The sequence below is a fragment of the Alligator mississippiensis genome, chromosome 13, assembly GCF_030867095.1.
Source record: "Alligator mississippiensis isolate rAllMis1 chromosome 13, rAllMis1, whole genome shotgun sequence".
Taxonomy (NCBI): Eukaryota; Metazoa; Chordata; order Crocodylia; family Alligatoridae; genus Alligator; species Alligator mississippiensis.
The window spans coordinates 39243628-39266216 of NC_081836.1; the positions used below are offsets into that span (position 1 = coordinate 39243628).

General features: G+C 43.5%; 1 protein-coding gene across 3 annotated transcripts in view; it reads right to left on the reverse strand.

The window, feature by feature from the left end:
* LOC102557779 (uncharacterized) overlaps positions 1 to 22589 on the reverse strand; it is a 188748-nt gene that overhangs the window by 48265 nt on the left and 117894 nt on the right. For all 3 annotated transcript variants that reach the window (XM_059716459.1, XM_019494721.2, XM_059716460.1), the window contains exons 39-47: positions 21489 to 21718; positions 19685 to 19846; positions 19395 to 19472; positions 12586 to 12942; positions 11261 to 11617; positions 9813 to 10163; positions 6986 to 7117; positions 5841 to 5990; positions 4941 to 5057 (exon numbers count right to left, since the gene is read on the reverse strand). In XM_059716459.1, coding sequence (XP_059572442.1) covers positions 4941 to 5057; positions 5841 to 5990; positions 6986 to 7117; positions 9813 to 10163; positions 11261 to 11617; positions 12586 to 12942; positions 19395 to 19472; positions 19685 to 19846; positions 21489 to 21718 — 1934 coding nt within the window. The remainder of the gene's footprint in view (positions 1 to 4940; positions 5058 to 5840; positions 5991 to 6985; positions 7118 to 9812; positions 10164 to 11260; positions 11618 to 12585; positions 12943 to 19394; positions 19473 to 19684; positions 19847 to 21488; positions 21719 to 22589) is intronic.

Genomic DNA, 22589 nt, shown 5'->3' on the forward strand with positions numbered 1-22589 from the left:
GATCCAAATTGAGGTTTCACTAGATGAGGTTGTAAAGGAAATTGATATACTAAACAGTAGAAAATCACCAGGACCAGATGGCATTCATCCTAGGGTCCTGAAGAAGCTCAGATTGGAAATTGCCAAGCAGTATGCAACCCATCACTAAAAACAGCCGTGGTACCAGGGGACAGAAGGGGTGCCAATGTGACACTAATATTTCAAAAAGTCTGTAGAGTGTCTGCAGGGAACTAGAGGCCAGTAAGTCTAACTTCTGTTCCTGGAAACTTGGTAGAAACAATAATAAAAAAGAGTTCTACAGCACATGGATAAATATGACTTGCTGGGGAGGAATCAACATGACATTGTCAAAGGAAAATCATACCTCACCAACCTTGTACAGTTCTTTGAGAGTGTCAATAAGCAGGTAGATCATGGCAGTCCAGTTGACATAGTATATTTGGACTTCCAAAAAGCCTTTGATAAGGTCTCCTATTGAAGGCTCCTAACTAAATTAGGTGGTCATGGGATTACGGGGAATGTCCACTCATTGATTAGAAATTAGCTTCAAGAAAGAAAGCAAAGTGTTGGTATAAATAGGGATCTACATAAATTGTAGTGGAAGTTTGTAGTGCAGCAGCACCTTTAATCTCATTCTTTTTCCTACGCATTCCCCTCTGCCTCTGAGTGGCTGACAGGCAATTAATGCTGTGGTGTTTGCCTTTCAGCTACTCAGTGTGGGGGGGAGAGAAGGGAAGGAATGGGGGTTCATGGCTCTTGGTGAAAAGAGCGAAACTAAAGGAGCCACTGTGCCATGACCTTCTGCCACCATCTAGATAGGTCCTCAAGTATAAATGGTTGGTTTTCAGCATGGAAAGAAGTAAACAGAGGGATCGCCCAGGGATCTGTGTTGGAACTGGTGCTGTTTAACATATCCATAATTGTTCTGGAAAAGGGGGTAAGTAGCGAGGTGGCCAAATTTGTACATGACAAAAAATTATTCAAAGTGGTAAAGACCAAGACAGATTATGAGGAACTACAGAAGAATCTGGCATGATTGAGTGAATGAGCAACTAAATGGCAGATGAAATTCAATGTAGGCAAGTGTAAAGTGATTTACCTGTGCAGAAATAACCCAAGCTATACTAACACTACAGCTAGGGACAGAAGTTACACATAAACTGGTTTAAGTGATCAGAAACTGATTTAAAACTGTAACAGAACAGAAGCTCAGTGCACATAAACCAGTTTCAAAATGGCTGAAACTGGTTTAAGATAAACCTGGTTGAATGTAGTATCAGACTTAACTGATTTAGGTCAAACAGGTTTATGAAAATTCTGTCCCAGATCCCTTTCCTGGTGTAAGTTAAATCAGAGTCCCCCAGCATCCCAGGATGCTTTGCAGCCCTGGGCTGGGCTGTAGTGTTTGCTCCAGAGAACAGGGATGGCCCCACCCCCCTGCTCCTTAGAGCAGTGAGGGCTTACTGACAAGGGAGTGAGGATGGGAAACCCAGCTGGGGACCACAACTGGGTCCTTTGGTGACATGTAGGGGATGCACATGGGTGCACACGCATCCCTGGAAGCGCCAGCCATGAAACTGGAAGTGCTGGCAGAAGTGCAGTTCCGGTTTTGCCACTCCTGGTTTCAGGCTCAGCAATCGGCTGCTAGGACACCTCCACGTTGGCAATCTGGTGCCTCCCCAGACTGGGAGGCACCAGTCATCCATGGCTGGGTCAGCCTGGGTGGGGGAGGGCAGCCTCTGCCAGGCTGTTCCCTGCTCAACACTGGAACAGAGGGGGTAGGGGGTGGAAACAGCCTGAGAAGGACTGCCAGCACACAGGGGACTAGCAGGAGACCAGCAGACTCTACCCCCTCCCACCTCTGACAGACTGAAGCAAGCAGTTGATAAGAGGAGGGGGGAGAGGGTGTAATTCCCCTCAGCACCCCCAGGCCATGGGGGAGAAGGAAGAGGCTGGGGAACGAAGGCTGGAGGGACTGGTCCCCTGCCACCTGGCCCTGCAGGACCAGACTGAGAGGTGGGAGGTGTTGGCAAAGACTTGGCACAATCATCACATGTATGTGCTGGAGACATAGCTAAAGGAACAGGAGAGGCTCCCAGACTGCTTGGGCTGGTGGGGCAAAAGAAACCAGAGAACTACATTTATATTGTAAAGCAGAACCTGTAAAAGGTGGGAGACTGGAATACCTAAGACGAGACAAAAGACATTGAATGCATGAGAGTCCTGCCAAAGGTGCTATAGGTGACAAGCATACTAATGTCAAGGCACCCAAGGGGGAGAAGGGGGTGCAAGTGCGCCTATAAAAACCCAAGTAGAGATGAGGCCTGTGGGATCTCCAGTCCAACATCTAAGATCCCCTGCTGATTCCCCAAGAAGGACTTTCTGAATACCTGGCTGTAAGGAGACACTCTGCCCTCAGGATTATGTAAGACTTATGCAAGGCTTTCTCTTGTCTTTGTGGTTTATTACAGTCCATTTTAAGTTAGATGAAGTTGTGTGTGCTCTCACTGTGTTTTACTGGGCTGTATCTTAGCAGAGGGGAAGAATTTTGGTTGCTCTTTGTTGTATGCTTGAGGTTGCATATTGCCGTCTTCAATACACGCTTGCTTCAGAGAAAGGACTATTCTTGTTCAAGCTTTTATGAATTCATTGCCAATACTTTTTTTCCCCACCCACCCACTCCTCAGCCTGGCAGGTGCTGCCCCCCACAAGCAGACCCAGCCAGGGAGGGGATTTTTAAACCCCCACCCTCCCGGTGTTAGCCCAGGGCTGGGGCCTGGCCACACCCCCTCTCCTGGAGCAGGGTGGTGGGAAAAGCCTTGGAGCTTCAGTCCCTTCCCTTTGGCAGTGTTTGGCAGGGTGGCAAACATGCTATAGTGCCCCCTGGCTTCTGGCCTGGACCACTGCAGGCATGTGGCTGCATTCCCTGAAGCAAAAGTAAATGTCTGTTCACTTCCTTCTCAGTTTAATCTCTGCAGTTTAGACTAATGTGTAAAAACAGCCTCAGGCTTTTTGACTGTCTGTATTTAGCCTATGATAGGCTCTACATTAACTGTGTGTCGGTGCCACACATTCAGCATGCCTGGTCTGAGCTTCATCTTACATCCATGTCTGGTTACCACACAGGAAAGAGAACTGGGAGTCATTGTAAACAGTTTTCTAAAAGCATCAGCTCAGTGCTCAGCAGATATCATAAAAGCAGACAAAATGTTAAGAATTATTAGAGAACTGTAAACACAAGGGAAAGTATCATCATGCCCATTTATAAATCCATGGTGTGTCCACACCTTTAATACTGTGCCACTTCTGGTCCCCACACCTCAAAAAAGATATAGAAGAACTAGAGAAGGTACAGAGAAGGGCAAGAAGGATGATTACCAGCATGAAAGAGCTTCCATATGAGGAGAAACTAAAGAGGCTAGGCTTAGATACTTGATGACATGATAAGGCTTCACAAGAAAAAGTAAATAGGGATTAATTCTTTACTCTCTCTGACAAGAACTAGGGATCAAAAAATGAAACTAGTAGGTAGTAAATGTATAACTAATAAAAGGAAGTTCTCTTTCACACAGCATGTAATTAAAAGTGTAGAACTTATTGCTGCCAGATGTAGAAGCTGACAGCTTAGCCAGATTTGAAAGGAGACTGGACAAATTCTTGGAGGAAAGGGGAATTTGAGAACAGGAGTTAGATATACAGCCTCTGAATTAGAACTTCCTAGACCTTAAATGCTGGAGGCTGCAAGTGAAAGGAAGAGTAGAAAAAAAACCCTGGTCATACCCAGTTCACTCTCCCTTTCAGCATTCCCTCTTTGCCACTATGTAACACAGAATAAAGACATTCTTATGTTTTTAACATGCAATAAAACAAACTCCCCAGACAATGCCTCCAAGCTTAACCCTGCTTGCTGAAGGCCAGCCCAAATAAAAAGACCTCAAAGTTTTTGGAAGATGCCCAGGCTAAGACTCTGACAGACCACAAGTAGGAGGGAGTTCCAGGCTCAACGAGCCACTACTGAGAACAACCTCTTAGGTTTTTGCCCAACAAACTTGGTGCACTGATGGTACTTGGAGAAGGCTGCTCTTGGATGATCTTGGGGATCATAATAGAACAATAAAAAGGCAGCCCTTTACGTATGTAGGGCTCAGATTGGTTAAGACTTTAAGGTCAAAACCAGCACCTTGAATTATGCCTGGAAAGCTATCAGATATTAGATAGGACTTATTTGTTGTAACAAATTACCATTCAGACTGGTTTCCTTGAATTGAACCCCCTTAGGGCATTTGTACATATACCTTTTTGTCTCACGATCCACTGAAGATCCGGCAGGTTGGAGCAGATTTGATTAATCAAGTCTGCTCCGCATGCGAGCTGACATGCACTGCACTGCATGCAGTTGTACAAGTGGTGAAATGCACGTCAGTGTGCAGAAAATGGCGGCAGTGCATTTTTTTAACTAAAACACCTCTAATGCGTTTTAGTTCAAAAGTGTGCCGCCGCCATTTTCTCAGCACTGATGTGCATTTCACATGTTTGCTCCACTGAAATCAGTAGAGACCCGGCCAGGGAGGGGATTTAAATCCCCACCCTCCAGGTGTTAGCCCAGGTATAAACAACTGCAGCACAAACTTGTGTACAAATGCCCTAACAGAAGTACTTACTTGTACAACTGTTCTGAAATCACCAGCACTGAGGTTTTTTTCCCTGACAGGATAGCAGTAATGAAAACTTAAGAAGTGGATGTCACAATTCATACATCGAGATTGAGTAGTATTTTATCATTTTAGAGACTGAGTTATGTTCCTTCAAATGTAGCAGTGCTTAACAGTAGTATCTACAATCCACTTATTTTTGCCATTACATTTATGCCCTATACTCTGTTTTCCTTATGCTCTGGTTGTGCACATCTCTAGTGTTATTTAAATTGAGGTTTGACATACCTGCAACTCAATCCTGTCTTCTAGTTGCAAAGTCTTCAAAGCTTCTATATTATGTGTGAGCTTGTAGTTAATAGACACAAAACCCAGCTTCTGAATAAAGCTCAGCTCCTCTGTAATCTGTTTTGTTAGCACAAAATATAGTATCAATTGTATGCTGTGCATCTTTAATATGGACTATGTAGTGGGTAATCTAAGTTAGGATTGCCATGATATTAGGGAAAACATTCCAATATAAAGATACTGTGTAGCATTTGCAGAGGTCATAACACAATATGGTTTCTGGCTTATTATTTTTTAACTTGGAATTGTAGTAGTGATTGTGCTGTATAAAGTAAACATATTTAAAAATTATTAAGAGCTTTGCTACAGCTTTGGAATGATCCAGTATTCCCAACTCCAATTTCAAATGCATTGGTAGAAGGGATATTTGCAGTCTGAAAGTTTGAATAACTGGACTGGCAGCTGTGAGGCTGAGGGTAAAGCCCATCCCTATGGCCCCTGAAGTGAGCTGAGAGTCATTCCAGAATTTCTGGTGTTGGGCCTCAGGGCCTGACCATAAGCTCATTAAAATGAACAGAAAAACTTCTCAATTTACATCATGTCCTTAAAGCACCCAGTCTGTTCTAAGAACCTGGATTCTTAACACAGTTGGGATGTTGTGGTCTTTTGAATGGTCTCATGCTAGTCTTTACTGGGCCTATATACCTGTTCCAGGGACTCTTTTTTTTTTTTTTTTTTTTTTTTTTAAACTGTGGTTTGAGAAAACAAGCCCATGATGAATCTGTGAACACATCCTTCATACTTCTGAGGCCCTTCCTTTCAGCAATTGTAAAGGATAAACTAATGATCACACATGATTCTAATCTTTACTTTGCCAAGTCATACTGTGAAGACACTTACTTTCGTGCTGTCCGCACTGAATTGAACCAGTCTTTTATACAGGTCACCCTTTTGTTCCAAAGTCACATCCACTAGCGTCCTTGCTGGAAAGCCAAGGTCAGTGGCTCCTTGGATGTTATGAGTTAACAGTGCATCTAGTTCTTGTTTGTTCTATAAACAATTTAAAACATACAAAAGTGCAAAAACATGCAAATTTTCTGCCTTAAAATAAAAAACCTTGCATCTTGTGGTTGCACACAGACCAAAAAGAGCTGCAGTAAAATTTTGGTGAAAATGAGAAATAATTTAATTGAAGCTAATGGAGGTACAACAGGATAAAAAAAGGCAGAGAAGAGATTCAGGGCCAATGGCTCAGAAATACGATAGGAAAGAAATGCATACAAAGGAAAAATGGAAAGGGCCTTTTCTATTGCACTGCAGTGTTCTCTTCCCCTCACCCCCCACTTATTCTGCAGTATACAGAGGAGCAGGGAATATTCCTTCCTAGTGGAAGGCACCTCTATATTCACCCTTCTATCTAGCAATATGTGGCAACAAAAAAAGCCAGCCCTTATAATTGGCAAAAGGAAGGTTGTCCATGGCCTCCATAATTTACCTAGTGACTGAAGAAACAAAATAGCACTGACTGGAAGAAACACTGCCCTAATCAAGTTACACCATAAATCACAGCAGTCACTCTATTAATCACAGGCTTTTACTCTTCCTATCACGGGCAGTGCTACAGACTTTTACAATGATTAAATGACATCACAGTAGGGGAAAGAGAGTGCATCTGGGCTGTGGTTAGTGCCTGTATCTTTGCACTTAATATTGTATTTACTGCCAGAATAAAGTAAGAACACAAATAGTGTAATATAAAAACCCATATATGCATTCAAAGAACATAACAGGAAAGTGATTTATGAAGCTTGCAGTGGGCTTTATTATATTACATAAAGCATCTGATTTCTCATGCATTTTCAAATACTTGAGTTGTATGCTGCACTTTAATATTGCTTCAAATTGCAGCTTTCTTCATAGATTAGCAACTGTTACAAAACAAAATTGCAGCCTACCTACTGGTTCTCTTTAGTATTAAAATAATAGTTTTCAATATAAGTCTCCCTCTGCTCCCACATTATTTCAATAAGCAGCATAATACTTACATCAGTGGCTTTCAGTGTAAGAAGCCCTTGTAATGTACTTTTATCAACAACGATGAGCATTTGTGAATCCAGGTTCATTCCATCTATCAGGACATAACCTGAACCATTGATTTTTATTGGACTCCCAAGATCCTGCAATAATTAAAACAAACTCTTTGAAAAGGGCCTTTTTGCCATATGTTTTAGGCTTATATACTTTTCCCCCCTAATATGTGGTCTCTGCAGCATCTGGCTGTAAAACTAGGAAATCAGACAGCGTGACTGCACAGTCTGTGGTAAAATCTTGGTAACAGTCAAAAACAGCAGCAGAAGCCCAACCAAACAATACTTCCTGCTGAGCTCTGCTTCTCGAGGGGACAGAGATATGACAAAATGTAAAAGATATTTGCCTTTATCTCCCTGAAAATAAGCCCATATTTTATTTGATCTTTACTGCACTGGTTTTTATGCGATTTCCAGAGCCAATTCTAGAAAGGCCTGGCTCCATTTAGGTCTGGAAAGCAGCTGATTGTTTCAGGTGAGTCTTGGTGTCAGCAGAGTCCATCAGAATAAATGTGACAAAACCTGTTTTTGTCAGAAGTTAACAATTTGTCAAAATGTGACCATTTTACAGAAACAGTTTGATTTGGAGGAAGTTCCTCGGAAGCCAGGCAGGATCCCAATTCCTGGCAACTCAGCCACTAGACTTGGCAGTTGCTTCTGAGTCAGGGACTCCAGGTGCCAATACTATCACGTAACACGGTCTTTCAGCAGAATTCTTTGGAGTCTGGGACCCCAGAGTTTCTGAGGTCTGTAGCTGTGGTACTGCCTGCCAGCCAGACTGACCTGAACACAGGGCTTGAGTCCCATCCAGGGAATGTTTAAATTATTTGATTTTCATTCAGAATAGGTACAAGACTACTGAAGCCCTCCACAAAATGTAGTTATTTACTCCATGCTGCTTAACCCTATTCCTGTCTGCTAGTTAGGTTTTCTTAAACAAACACTTTTATTTATTTCTTATGAAGGTGCCCTGGGTTGCTACTTCACACTGATCACAGCTTCTGGGGACCATTCAGTAGCAGAACCTAAACCCAGACGGACCAGCTCAAGTAATATAGTTAGCAAAACAGTAGGTGTTGTCAGCCGTGAAGCCAGTCAGCCACAGGGTGAACTGAGGACCCTCCGCAGAGAAGTGCAGCCCTGGCGCTTGAGAAGGTGCTTACAGAGTGCAGGCTCACATGCAACTCAAACCAGCACTTTGGCAATGGCCTACCCCTTTTTTTGCTCCTCTTCCAGCAATTTTCAGAATATTTCTAATCTTAAATACCCCAGAAAGTAACACTAGGGTTGTGAGAAATTTCGGCAGCCGTTTCGTATCAATGCTGTTTTGACTCATTTTGAGGTTGAAACAGCAAAATCGAAATGAAACAAAGGCTGTCAAAATAGCCTCAAAACAAAATGAGGCTGGTCAAAACATTTCAACCATAGCGCTGGGGATGGGAAGTCAGTCCAGCTTCCCATCCCCAGCACAAGATCTGGCAGGGGGCAGAGAGGCAGCCCAGTTGGCGTGGGGGATGGGGCAGGGGATGGGGATAGCATGGGGGATGGCAGCCCACGTAGGCTGCTTTCCCACCCTCTGATCTAGTGTGGGGGACAGAGAGGCAGCCCAGCTGGGCTGCTTTCCTGTCCACCCCACCATCTAGCTCAGGGAATGGAGAGGCAGCCACCTGGGCTGCTTTCCCACCCTCTGATCTAGTGTCGGGGACAGAGAGGCAGCCCAGCTGGGCTGCTTTCCTGCCCACCCCACCATCTAGCACGGGGAATGGAGAGGCAGCCACCTGGGCTGCTTTCCCGCACCCCTGCAATCTAGCACGTGGGGGTGGTGAGGCAGCCCAGCTGGGCTGCCTTCCTACCCCAGGCATGATCTGGGAAGTCAGCCCAGCTGGGCTGAATTCCTTTCCCCAGCCGCATGGTCCCGTAAAACTGTTGAAACAGGGTCAAAACAGCCTCGCTGTTTTGACGAAGCTAAACAGTGAGGCTGTTTCGACTCTAAATCATATTTAATACAAAACACTTCCATCCAGACCTCAAAACTGAAGTTGGAATGGAACAGTGCCATTTTGCACAGCCCTAGGTAACACCTGCTGGCCTGGCTGGGGCAGACTTTTTTTAGTCAATATTTCAATATTTAAGGTTGGGGTTGTTTGGGGTTTTTTTTTATTAACTTGGAGCCCATTAACAACATCAGTTTTCTATCAAGAGGAATGGACATTTCTATAGCTAAAGATCATCTCTTTGTATTGTATTTATATTTGGCTGCCCTGAGCTGCTAGGAGGTTTTTCAAAGTCTCAGCATTTGAATTTCAGAAGTACTGAGCAATCCCAACTCCAGCTGAAGCCAAAAGGAGCCGTGAGCAGTCAATCCCACTACATATCAAGCCCTAGGTACTTTAACCGCTGCCCCCTAGCAAACAAGAACAAGGGAGTTTATAGTAACCAGTATGAGCCATACTATGCCATTAACTTTGCAATGGCATTGACCTTGGGGTGTAAGATGAATTTGACCCTATGCCATATAAAAGTGCTGCTACAGTGCTTTTGGTTCCAAGTCCAAGACAGATTTATATAGAATGTGTCTTTACACATAAGGAGTGTAGAGCCCCTAAGACCTATTTTTGCTAACTCTCTAGATTTCTTTAATAGTCAGTTCCTGGCTCTATTCCCACAAATTCATCAGCAAATTCTCTGCTGATTTCAGTGGAGCAGTACTGAGGCCTCTGGTCAGAACAAGCTGCAAAGGGGTAAAGCAGATTTCTTTCTACATCTTTTACATTCCAGGCAGTACCTGCATTGGTTTGCATTTGTTTTCCATGAGAATTTTCCACTGAAGTTTGTTTTCAACTTGCAGGTCCCCGTTGGCTTGAAGCTCACAAGAGCCTGATTCCAGTTTTATGCCAATATCATACTTTAACTGTTTGCCTGCCATGATGGACAACTTGTTTTCTCCTGGGATTTCCTTAAGATGAGGCAGTTCATGTCTGAATTCAATTTCCAGGGTGACCTTTGGCTGGCACTCTATTCTCACTTCCAGACAGGCTGATTTGCCATCTGTTTTGAGATCACAGAGCAGTTCTGCTTGGCAGCCATCCCTCTGAATATATCCAGTGAGCTGTGACTGAGCTGGAATGCCGAGTTTCTACCAAAAGACAAAATATCCTTTCAGATTAGAAATCTATGGTAAGATTAGAGGGTTCTTTTTTCCTCCTACCCATGAGAAGTGAGACGGTCAACATTACAAATTCAGGGACAAAGCCTGAAATCTTTATTCAACTGTTTGTTCAGGTAAAACTCCCATTCGAGTCAGTGAACTGGGAGTGTTGCCCAAATAAAATCTGAGAAAAGACCTAGGAATTTGTACTCTAGAATCTACAGTTTCTTTACACATAACAAATATCTTGAAATTACAAAGCTATATACTTCCTACCTTTTGAGGCTAGTAAAGTTTGCTGACCCTGTTTTATTCAGGGATGAGCAATTCTGAATTTGGACAATACACTAATCTGCATATAAAGTACGTAATAGATGTTCTTTGTAGGTAATTTTTAGTGTAAGCTGACTGAAAAATAGAAAACTGATTTTGCAAAAAATTCTACAATTTTAAGTGTTGCTTTGTAGGGCTCAAAATGGAATATTTTCCCAGGTTTTCAAAATCACTCCTGAAAATATTGTTTCCTAAATGTAATATTTTGAATGTCTTTTTTTCTCTCCTTTCTGCCACAGAAGGCAAAACAATAAGCTTGCCATTTATTGTTGGGTCATATTTTCTTTTGCCACTTGGCAACTTTTAAAAAGTTGAAGTAAACTCTTTAGAAAAGAATAGGGACAAAAATTAATGGAAACTAAATAATCTTCTAAAGCATTCTTTCCATAATATACTTAGTGGAGATAATAGAGAAAAAAAAATATGAAATTTAAAAATTTTCCAGTTTCAAGGAAAAAGATTGCCTTTTTTTTTTTCTTTTAAAGAGAAATAAAAGTTTAGCCCAGTTGTACTGGAACATGACATTCAAACTGTGCCAGAGAAACAAGTGGCAATAGCTTTAATTAGGATCACCTGTATGGAACAACCAGTAACATCAGAGACCAGTGCCTCATGCTAATCCTGTATTTGAAGACTGAGGTATGCTTGTACACACTTTTAGAGAAATTTGTACAACAGCCATCTACACTGTACTCTAGCAAAACCCCTCCTCTTCTATTTCATATAGATTTCTTTAAAAGCCACAGAGATACCTGCAGATGCTGGCAGTCTGTTTCTGTCTCCAGAGTCCATTCAGTTTTATTCTGGGTCTGGAGATCTCCTCTAGCCTTGAACTTGCATTCACCAATCTGTAGTGATAAAATGCCTTCCGTCATAGAGCTCTTGGCTACAGAAAGTTGAGCCGAGTTTTCAGCAGGCAGCCCTAGGTCACCGAGCCAGTCAACTGAATGCCTCAGCATTCCTCCAAGTGTGTACTTCTGTCCATAGGAGCTCTCTACTTGTGCATAAGCTGTTTTCCTGTCACACTGGAGGTTTACTGTCAAGCTGACATTGCAGGTATTCACAGTGAGTGAGCCCTCAGTGACTAGGGTTTGGGGTAATCCCACTTTCTGTGACAAAAGAAAAGAAGCTGTTTCAAACAAACACAAACAAATATGCTTGCAGAGCATCTATCCTTATAATCTGTTTCTAATTAGCGATAAGGCATTTCTCTCTTCTGGACCAGCAAGCTTACAGATGGAACCATTTTAGATGGCTTTTTCCATGTAGTATTCACAAATGAGCTCAAGAATAAACAACATGGAGAGGAAAAACTCTTTAATAAATAGTGGAGACAGAAGAGGTTATAACCCCAATGCTAGTCTCCAAAATTTTAGACAGCAAGGATATGTTTTTCATTGAAGTCCAGGAGAAAGAAGTTAGTTTAATTCTAAAGCTGTTGTTAACCATTACTTTATGGCCCTGACAATAACATGTCACTGCATCACTCCAAACTCTCAGCTTCAAATATCTGTCCTTGCAAAACACTAACTCGCTGTTTCTCCAGGACATTTTTAATAACTTCCCCTCTCCTCTACTAGAAAGGCAGGATTCTGTCACCTTCACATTGAGCAGCTTTTTATTCCATTAAAATAGCAGTGCCCATCTGGAATCTAAAATAGAAAGATTAAAAACATGGACACATGGCATGTTTACACCGATGTAATTTTTCTTTACACAACTATAATCATGGAGGGGTCACAAAACATACTCTCCTCCTCCACTGTATGTCACTCCACTCTGGCATAAAGTTACCTCTTGGAAAGTGGGGAGAAACTACACACCCACATAAGTTACATTGATGCATGTCTTGTGCGTCCACAGCAGGAATCAGTTTCATCTTGAGAGAGCCATTTGGTCAATCCAAACAGGCTATTACTAGCTCCTGTATCTTCAAGCGGCAATTCTCTGTAAGAGCTCCTCTTGCAGGCAGCTGCCTAGAGCTCATCATCTGTCCACCCCACATAAGTTCTACTGGAGTAGTGTCACAAGCTTGTACACCTTAGGATCCTATATAGAAAACAACCTAGATAATTACCTCCAAGGTAATGCACTTATTCATCAAAGTAAACATCCATTCTGTATCTGTTTCATTATTTCTTGGTTTCACTTCTCCATCTGTTTTGAAGGAGCATGATCCAAAGGCAATATTTAGCAAGCCCTTATATGTATCTCCTCTCAAAGCCGATATCTTCATTTGGTTCTCCTGGGCAATGCCCAGAGACTCAAGCTGAGGCAAGGAATGCTTGAAGCCAATCTCCATGCTGTGCTGGATGCCACAGATGGCATGGAGGTGCAGGTAGACAAAGGCATCATTAGAAGAAACATGTCCTACTAAGTTGGCTGTAGAGTTGCTGGTGAACAGTGACCCATTAACTGAAACTCTCACTGGATTCTAAATTACAGAGAAAATATGTTGTCAATTTTGTTCCTTTGTAAAACCAGATCTTACTTCAAAGCAGACTCACTGAGAGGTCTGATTATTTACTGCACTGAATATAATGCAGCCATTTAATCTCATTTAATTGGTTGCAAAACACTATTGTCAGCACAAGAGGAGCATTTGAATTTTATATCCATTCCACAGATAGATAAATGAAGAATTGGGCCCCAAAAATGCCACGTTTCCCCACTCCCTTCAGAATAATAATAAAAGATGAAACTCAGATTTTCTTAAGACCAGGGTTAGCTCTACCAGTATAGGAAGCATGATGTAGGTTCAAGTCTACTCTCAGATAGGTTCGATTCCCCATTGACTTCAAAGGAAATTACACCAGTGGTACCAGAGACTAGACACACTCAAGGGCAAAACTGGGTCTAGTCTAGCTGCATTTCTTGTTTGTACCAGGTAAGCATCAACAGAACCTTAGCTACTACCTTCTTCAAGGTAACTTTAGTTTCCCATCCATGTTGCCCACAGCAAACATATTTTAATTACATACTCAAAAAGTTCTTGAATATATGGACTGTTCTTTTGGAACAGTTCAAATCGTGTGGATGTCCACAGACAAACTACCAAATAGGAAAGATGAAAGCAGAGCTTGTAGAAGAAAATTTCAACACCAAAAATTTCATAGTTTCATAGTTTGTAGGGTCGGAAGGGACCTTGACAGATCATCAAGTCCGACCCCCTGCTGCAGAAGGAAAGAATGCTGGGGTCAAATGACCCCAGCAAGGTGTTCATCCAGCCTCCTCTTAAAGACCTCCAGGGTAGGAACCAGCACCACTTTTCTTGGAAGTTGGTTCCAGATCCTAGCCACCCTGACTGTGAAGTAGCACCTCCTGATGTCTAGTCTAAATCTACCCCCTGCCAGCTTGTGACTGTTATTTCTAGTCACTCCTGGTAGTGCTCGGGGGAACAGGGACTCCCCCAATGCCTGCTGGTTCCCCTTGACTAGTTTGTAACAGGCCACTAGATCCCCCCTCAGCCTTCTCTTGTGGAAGCTGAACAGGTTCAGGTCCCTTAGCCTTTCCTCATAGGGCCTGCCCTGCTGCTCCCTGATCACGCGGGCTGCCCTCCTCTGGACCCTCTCAACGCTGTCCACATCCCTCCTGAAGTGCGGTGCCCAGAACTGGACACAGTACTCCAACTGCGGCATGACCAGTGCTGCGTAGAGGGGTAGGATCACCTCCTTGGACCTGCTTGAGATGCATCTGTGGATGCATGACAAGGTGCAGTTGGCCTTCCTGACCGCCTCCCCACACTGTTGGCCCATGTTCATTTTGGAATCAATAATGACTCCAAGATCCTTTTCTGCCTCTGCACTGACAAGAAGGGAGTTCCCCAGCCTGTAGGTGTGCTGCTGGTTCTTCCTCCCCAGGTGCAGCACCTTGCACTTGTCAGTGTTGAAACCCATCCTGTTCTCATCTGCCCACCCCTGTAACCTGTCTAGGTCCAATTGCAGCCTATTCCTCCCTTCTAGTGTGCCCACATCCCCCCACATTTGAATAGGGTGCTTTTTACCCCCTCATCCAAGTCACTGATGAAGACGTTGAACAGTGTGGGTCCAAGGACCGAGCCCTGGGGGACCCCACTGCCCACATCACTCCAGGCCAAAAATGACCCGTCCACCACCACTCTCTGGGTACAGCTCTCCAGCCAGTTAGTGACCCATCTGACTGTGTAGGTGTCAACACCACAGTCCCCTAGTTTTTTAATGAGAATGGGGTGAGAGACAATGTCAAAGGCCTTCCTGAAGTCCAGAAAGACTACGTCTACTGCTACCCCTGCATCTAAGGATTTTGTGACCTGGTCATAGAAGGCCACCTGCTTGGTCTGACAGGACCTGCCTCTAACGAACCCGTGTTGGTTACCCCTAAGCATAACCTTCCCTGCTGACCCCTCGTGGACATGCGCCAGGATAATTCTCTCAAAAAGCTTACCCAGAATCAAGGTAAGACTAACTGGCCTATAATTTCCTGGGTCCTCCTTCCTCCCTTTTTTGAAAATGGGACCCACACTGGCCCTTTTCCAGTCCTCTGGCACCATACCAGAGTACCACGAGTGCTTGTAAAGCCGTGCCAGGGGTCCCACAATGACCTCTGCTAATTCCCTCAGCACTCTGGGGTGGAGGTCGTCAGGACCAGCTGATTTAAATACTCCCAGTCCCTCCAGAAGTTCCCTGACTAGACCCTCACTGACCCTGGGCCTGGGTGTGCCTCCCCTGGGGCCAGTATCCCAGAAAAGTGCTCCCACCACAAGGGACCTGCTCTCCCTACTGTGTTAGGTTACATTTTAACTCACTGTAGAAACCATGGAGGCTGCAAGAGGCTCTAGACCCATTAGTCTTTCCTTTTTTCTGTAGCTACATGTTCCTGCCAAGTGAGGACTCAGGCTGCTTTGCTGTTACTTGCTTCTGCTAATGTCGCCTTCTGTCAGCCTGTTGTTGATGGATTCTTTGATAATTTTTTCCAAGATCTTACCAGGGATTGAGATCAAACTGATTGGCCTGTAGCTCCTTGGATCTTCTTTCCTTCTTTCTTGAAGATAGGCACCACGTTGGCCCTCTTCCAGTCTTCAGGAACCTCTCCTGAGTACCATGAGTTGTTTGGTGGCAGGCAGGATCTAGTCTTATTTCCTTCTGGTTAGGATGTTTCATATTTCACACAAGAGTAAAAAAGTGGAATGCTCTTCTGGGCAGGAATTTCTTATGCGGTGAAGTATCTCTGGGCTCTTTGCTAATGCAAAATACCCTGCAGGAGCAGGGTCTCATGTTTCAGGTGGTAAAACTTGCTTCCTCCTTGCAAAATTATGAAGATTCCATTTCAATGAAATGAAATTATATGATTCTACATCCTGCCTGCCACCAAACAACTTCAAGGCAAATGCTTTTGACTGAGCCTAATCTGCATAAAATGAACTGTTCCAAATAGGAGATTTTACCACACTCTTTTCAATTCTCCTATGAAATACAAACTTTCATTTCTGCCTAGGAGAACTTTTACACTCTTTTCTTCTATGCCTGAAGAAGGGTACTTGTGTTCGAAAGCTTGCAAATGAAGACTTTTTTTTTGCAAAATCTAGTTGGTCTAATAAAAGATCTCACCTCTACCATGAGTTCCGATTCCTTTTGCCTTTAGACCAATACAGCTACAACCTGGATACCTGATACATGTAAAGATCCGCAGATACTTACTCTCTCATTGAAGTCATAGTGCAACTACTAAGCAGTGATAATGTCAATGAGTTGATAGTGCCAATGAAAGAGAATCTTTGTATTTCCTGTCCTGAAATGGGAATCCACCTTAGTAAATGCTGCTTAAATGCCAGAGGTTTCTTATCCTAACAATACTACTGGGGATGCAAATACCACTTCTCGAAAGCACCTGCAGGGGTCTTCTGAGCAATTAAACCCTCCTTTTGTAGTGGCTCTGATTTCATGGTGTACTTTTTTCTGGGAGAAGGAAAGAGGATGGTGAAGGCTGTAAATTAAAGTCCAAGGGCAGCACAGTGAGGACTTCACACTATACCTGGTGTTACCGAGGTCTTTACTTTATTCAACAATGCCTGTGCCACAAAAAGGCATGAACCTTAGGTACTCTGAATAAGGAGACTTAAAAAACCTTTTCTTTCTTATGAATGGAGCCAGTGTGAAGAAAATTAAGTGATTTCGAAAGCACACGCGACTTGTCCAACAAAATGTTTCTTTCTGTATCAATTAATGAGACAACCCACCTCAAAAATGTGTTAGTCCTGTTACCATTTTATCTGCCCCTTCCCCATTTATATTCTGAGTGTCAGCCACAAACTTTTCAGCTATAAAAGTTAGCCGTTAATCACTTACATCACTCAAAGCTGACATGTTGAGTGGCTTTCAGATAATACAACATATTGACGATCGAAGGGGTAAATCTCACAAAAACTGTTAGAAATAAAGTGAATGAAATGATTAAATTTAATTTAATCAGGTGACTCAAAGTTTGTTGCAAGCTGCACCCTTGCCATCCACCAGGTGAAAAAGAGTTCTGCCCTAAGTGTGTTGGGCTGCTGAGTGGTTGTTATTCTCACAGCTTGTTAGTTTGCTGCAGTTTGAGGCATTGGTGAGAAAGTGAGAAGCCTTTCATGGAACACAGAGAAGAAACTGCAGTTCAGTAAAACATGTTCTTTTCTGTAGAGACATGTTCCTTTCTACCTGAAAGATGGGACAATGACTGTGAATGACAAGGTTCCACTTTGGAGAAATTCTTTCTATAAACAGTCCCAACTCCAGACACCCTGCGTATTCCACTCTGGATTTCTAGGCTCAGATCCATTCTATTTCCAACCCGGTCTGCACCACGTAACCAGTTTTGGCCAGGTATACCAGCATGTTTCCATGCTGGAATGGTATGATTGAACTTGCAGTCCAGTTCAAGTTCTTTTGCCCAAGCAGTCCTCATTTCTGATTTGAATGGCTGTCCATCCACAATGCCATTAACACATCTTCAGAGAAACTGCACTGCAATTTATAAGTGCACCAATGCATATGTTCTCTGGAATAGACATTTTTCTCAGCTTCCCCCAACTTGTGCTGTCAGGTTCAGTTCATTCTGGGTTAGTTTCTCGGTAGCAGAAGAATCCAGCTTCTACTGAGATAGTTTTTATTACTTTCCATTTTTAGTTTACAGAGAAGGTACATTTTTGGGCCTCATCTAGTAACCTCAATGAGACTTTGTGGCAGGGCACTGCTTGTGCCGGCCACTTTAAGGGCCTGAAGCCAGTAGCTGGCAGGTGCCCGATTACGGCAGCCATTTTGGATCCAGGGCTGCCCATATAAACAGGGCATTTTGCTGCTGGAAGGCAGGCAACTACATCACTTGGCTACAAGGCTGCTGGTATCAGCTGGAGGTCAGGGCAGGAGCTGTTGGGGATGGATAGGAGGCTCCTGGTTTAGTTTACAAACTAAAACTGCACCCTGCCGGGAGTGGGTGGCCTGGTGGGGCTCCTTGTGGTGCAGGAGCCCCCCAGAAATGCCAGGCCAGTTACCACCCCAGTGGAAGGCGGGTCGGGGCACCTTAACCCCAGCTCCCACCTTTGGGTGGGTCAAGACATTGGAGGTAGAGGGGGCTAGGCATGGCTATGGCCACCTGAGCCCACCCGAAGAGGGAAGCCCCGAGACCCTGAGTAGAGGGGGCACGTTGTGGAGCCCCGAGCAGAGGGGGTGTAGTGTGAGATCTCAGGGTAGCACCATGACCTGCTGCTCCAGGGGGGCAGTGAGAGTCCCCTGTGAGACTCTGGAGCACCAGTCATGGTGTGAGTCACCCCATCTCCCCGCATCCAGGGAAGGGGACCCAGAGAGAGTGTGGAGCTAGTGAGGCTGGAGGTAGGGTGCCCCCTTGACTGGCCCATGCTGGGGCCAGAACCAAGAAGGTCAAAAGGGCCAGGTGCCCACCGCAAGGGGCACCCAGAGCTGTGGGCCTGGGACCCTGCCTGGCCTTGGAGGTGAGGCCAGGGCCTGTGTGTGGCTGAAGGTCCCAAGTGGGGACCATGCCCAAGAGGGGAGCCAGCTACAAGGAGCTCAAGAGCCCGAATGAAAGCGGCGGAGGCCGCTTGAGCGGAGAGATCAAAGGAGGGTCCTGCCGAGAGGGTTCTGGAGCCTAGTGTGGGGCTGGTGTGACTATTAACATCTAGATGCCATCTGCGAGGCTTGAGTTACAATGTAGGGGTGGTACGGAGCCGCGGACACCCCCAAATATGAGGGTGCAGTAATGGGCAGCCTCCCGACTTATTTAACAACATATTATTATTCCAACAAGGCGTGGTGGACAAGACAGGTGGGTGGCATGCCCAAAGGCAAGTGGGAGGCTAGTTGTGGCTAGTGGGGATACCCATGTTGCCACAGATTCTTTTGCCCTTTTTCTTCTGTGTACCCCATGTCTCATGATGCCATGTGATTTTCCCAGGTATGAGTCATTGTGCTGAGTTCTGAGTTGAATCAATGGCACTTGTCTGCTGCATGACACTTGGATATCACCTCCAAAACAGCACTTGCATAATTTATAAACTTCCCTCATCTTTGCTATATGCTTTACATTAACTGTGTTTGGACGCACCAGAGATGCAAACACATACTGCTTGAATATGGGTTTTGGTGATGCTTCTGTCTTAAAATAAATATCCCATCTATCTGTGGTAAGATAGAATACTGACATGTACTTGTCAAGTTTTCAGTTAACTAGTGCTCAGATCCATATTTTCCTGGGGATATTAAGGAAGTAAAGGTACCTGAGAGTATGCATAGAACCTCCTGTTAACTTGGACCCATTTCTATGCCAATACCATCCTCCAAAGCTTAGACTCTTTCTGTTTTAGTGAAGCCTCAAACCAGCACATCGTGGATGACACCCTTTTAAGAATGAAACCTGTACCTCAAATGGATGTCTTGCAACCTCCCCATTGCAGTAGCCAGAAAGCTGATTAGAAGAGGATTCTCCATTGCAGTTGACCTGCAGGCAGAGCAACATAAAATGCTTGTAAAAATGAAACAAGTGCAGCAGATTGAAATACAGATAGATGAGAAAGTTAAGAGGCTACTCAAAGGAGAAGATTATGGAAATATAATCCACTACTGTAAATTGAAACTTATAGGTTTACCTCAACCAGATGAAAACCAGTAAGACAGACTGCATACAGCATATGGCAAGAATTTTTCACTGACCTGTATTATTGTTGGCAAAATGTTAATCAGTCCTCTCAGGTCATGGAGGAGTAAAAGGGCAGTTTTCACAGTGCTGCTGGTGCTTTTCTTCTCTACTTCAACCTTGAACTGCTCCTTCTCCATCCTGGTACTTACTCCTGCAGCAATTTTATTGTTGAAGTTCTGACCAGAAGACATACCAAATCAGGGAAAGAAACAGACAACCACTGTTTTTAAAACACTAGCAGCTGGGAAACATGGAGGTGTTTTCATGTGCACAGAACCTGACTGCCTTTGCAATGAGTGTCACTGGTAAAAGGGACACTGCTCACACTTGCTCAGTGTGGCTTTCTTTTAAGGAAGGAATCTTTACAAAGGGCTGGATCCTACTGGGTACTAAACACCCTTGGTTCCTTTTAACACTAGTCTGAAGGCACAGGTCCCTACATCTTGACTGATTATAACAGTTACACTAACAGTGAGTGAGAGAAGGAGGAACAACAGAATACACTGGGGCAGGGAAATCTATTTTACAAGTACTTATCATAGCATCTGAGTTTATCATAGTCACTAGTGATTCTGGCCTCTCAACACATGTCAGGAGAATGGGGTTAAAATATTTTCCTGTCAGAAAGGGATTAACTAAGGTGCAAAAAGTCTATGAAAAAGCTGGGAATTTTCAGAATTATGTTTAGTACAACACTGGATTAGGCAATACTATACAGGAGAGGAGGTTCATGTTCATAAATGAAAAGAAAGTGATATTAAGCCTTTGTCTAGACTTTAGAGGAGAAGTTAAACAGCAATGTCAGTCAATTTTGGCTCCACTTCATATCAGATCCACCAACTGTGCTTTGGTCTATGGGTACTGTCTTGACATAGGAATCATAGGAAAGTAAGACTGGAAGGGACCTCACAAGGTCATCTATCCCAGCCCTCTGCTCAACACAGGATTATCCCTGCCTAATCATCTGAGCCAAGTGTCTGTCTAACCTGCTTTTGAAAGTTTCCATGAATAGAGATTCCATAACTTCTCTAGGCAGCCTGTTCCAATTCCTGACCACCCTCAGAGTCAGAAAGTTTCTCCTTATCTCCAACTTAAATGCCCCTGGCTGTAGCTTGAGGCTGTTACAACCAGTCTTGTCCCCTACAGCCACAGATAAAAGCCCATCTCCATCCCCTCTGCAATCATGCTTCAGGTATTTTAAGACTTATCAAATCTTCCCACAGTGTTTTCTTCTACAGAATACATAACCCTAGCTCATTCAGTCTTTCTTCACAAGTCTCATCTCCCAGACCCCTGATCATTTTTGTTGTTCTGCACTGGACTTTTTCCAAAATATCCACAATATCCTTCTTTTCCAAAATATCCTTCTTGAAGTTTGGAGCCCAAAACTGGACATAGTACTCCAGGTGAGGCCTCAGTAGTGCTGAATACAGCAGAAGAATCACTTCCCTTGATTTGCAAGTGACACTGCTGTTAATACAACCCAGCATGCAATACTGCTCCATTTATCCAGGGCTTGCCTGTTTGCTTCATTCTTCTGGACAGGCAATAAAATGGGCAAGACTCCTACTCTGAGGCAAGAGGACACTTGCCATAAATCCAGAATTGAACATAGCACCAATTCTCATTTATTTTAAATCTAGTCCAGATTTGAGATGATTGATGTAAAGTGTAACTAAAATCTGTGCAGAATTTTTTTGTCAATAAACCAGTATAGCGTATCCATTAAACTGCAGCCCCTATATACTACTGAGGGTAGCAGCACACAAAGACCATCAACAACCACTATACATGGTTCTGAGACACAACTCTTCTTACCTGGTAATAGCAGGCACCTTCTACAGTAAAAGGGATGCCATGTTTTCTTAGTTCTGTGACATTGTGCTTCAAACTCACAGTTAGTTGGGATTTAGGAGACTCTAAGGTAAGTCTCTGAACTGCAAATGTAGCAGTAATCCTTTTACTGCCACCCTGTAGGGCTATAGTACAAGTGCGGTTGGTCGTGACATGGTAATATGTGGCAGTAACGGTGCCATCTCTGGGAAAGCCTGTGGAAAACGCCAAAGAAGAACATGAAGCACAATACTGTAAAGGAGAAATAATTTTAAATACTGTTAAATGACAATTGTGTATACAATTTCATAAATAGAGAAACTGAGAGCATTTCAGTTTTGTTCATAACAGCAAACTAGGTTTGTCTAACATTACTATATATCAGGGGAGCTACAGCTTTTGCTGAGCATTTACAGCAGGGATTAGTGAGAATGACATCTCTATGGTATTAACATTATTAGCAAGCATAAATTAAGGTATGTTACTTGGATTTAGTACATACTTCTGTATATCAAAGGATCTGCTTTCCTAAATAAAGGAAAAAAACCCTTCTGATCAACTCTTAAATTCCTCATAATCCTTCAGAATCCATACGTTGAGCTATCTGAGAGAATCCTGATTGCTAGGAGCCACTGCATATTGTACATGCTTCAACGATTCTACTGCTGGAAACTTTCAAAGTAGCCTATTCAACAGTCAAGGGGCAGGAGCATTCTACCAGTAGGAAGGTACTGAAAACCATATTTTAGAAAAGACTTTCAATGTGTGCAACATCTTAATCTGCAGCTGACTTATTGAAAGGCAATGACGGTCATTCGAGAAATAATTCAGCCTTGTCCCCAGGGAAAACGTGTTCTAAAATGTGGCTCAGATGATCCAATTCACATGCATTTATCAGGGAGAATAACGCAGAAAATATAAATAGATCTTTATAAAACAGTTCAGATAAGTCTAACAGACATGCCTCATATACATTATTTATGTTCTTTTGAATTTTGATAAGAATGGTGCTGAGGTCAAGTTTTACCCTGGTGTATGTGAATACAATGCAACCAGCCTCAAGTTCTCTGGGGTTGCACCCAGTCA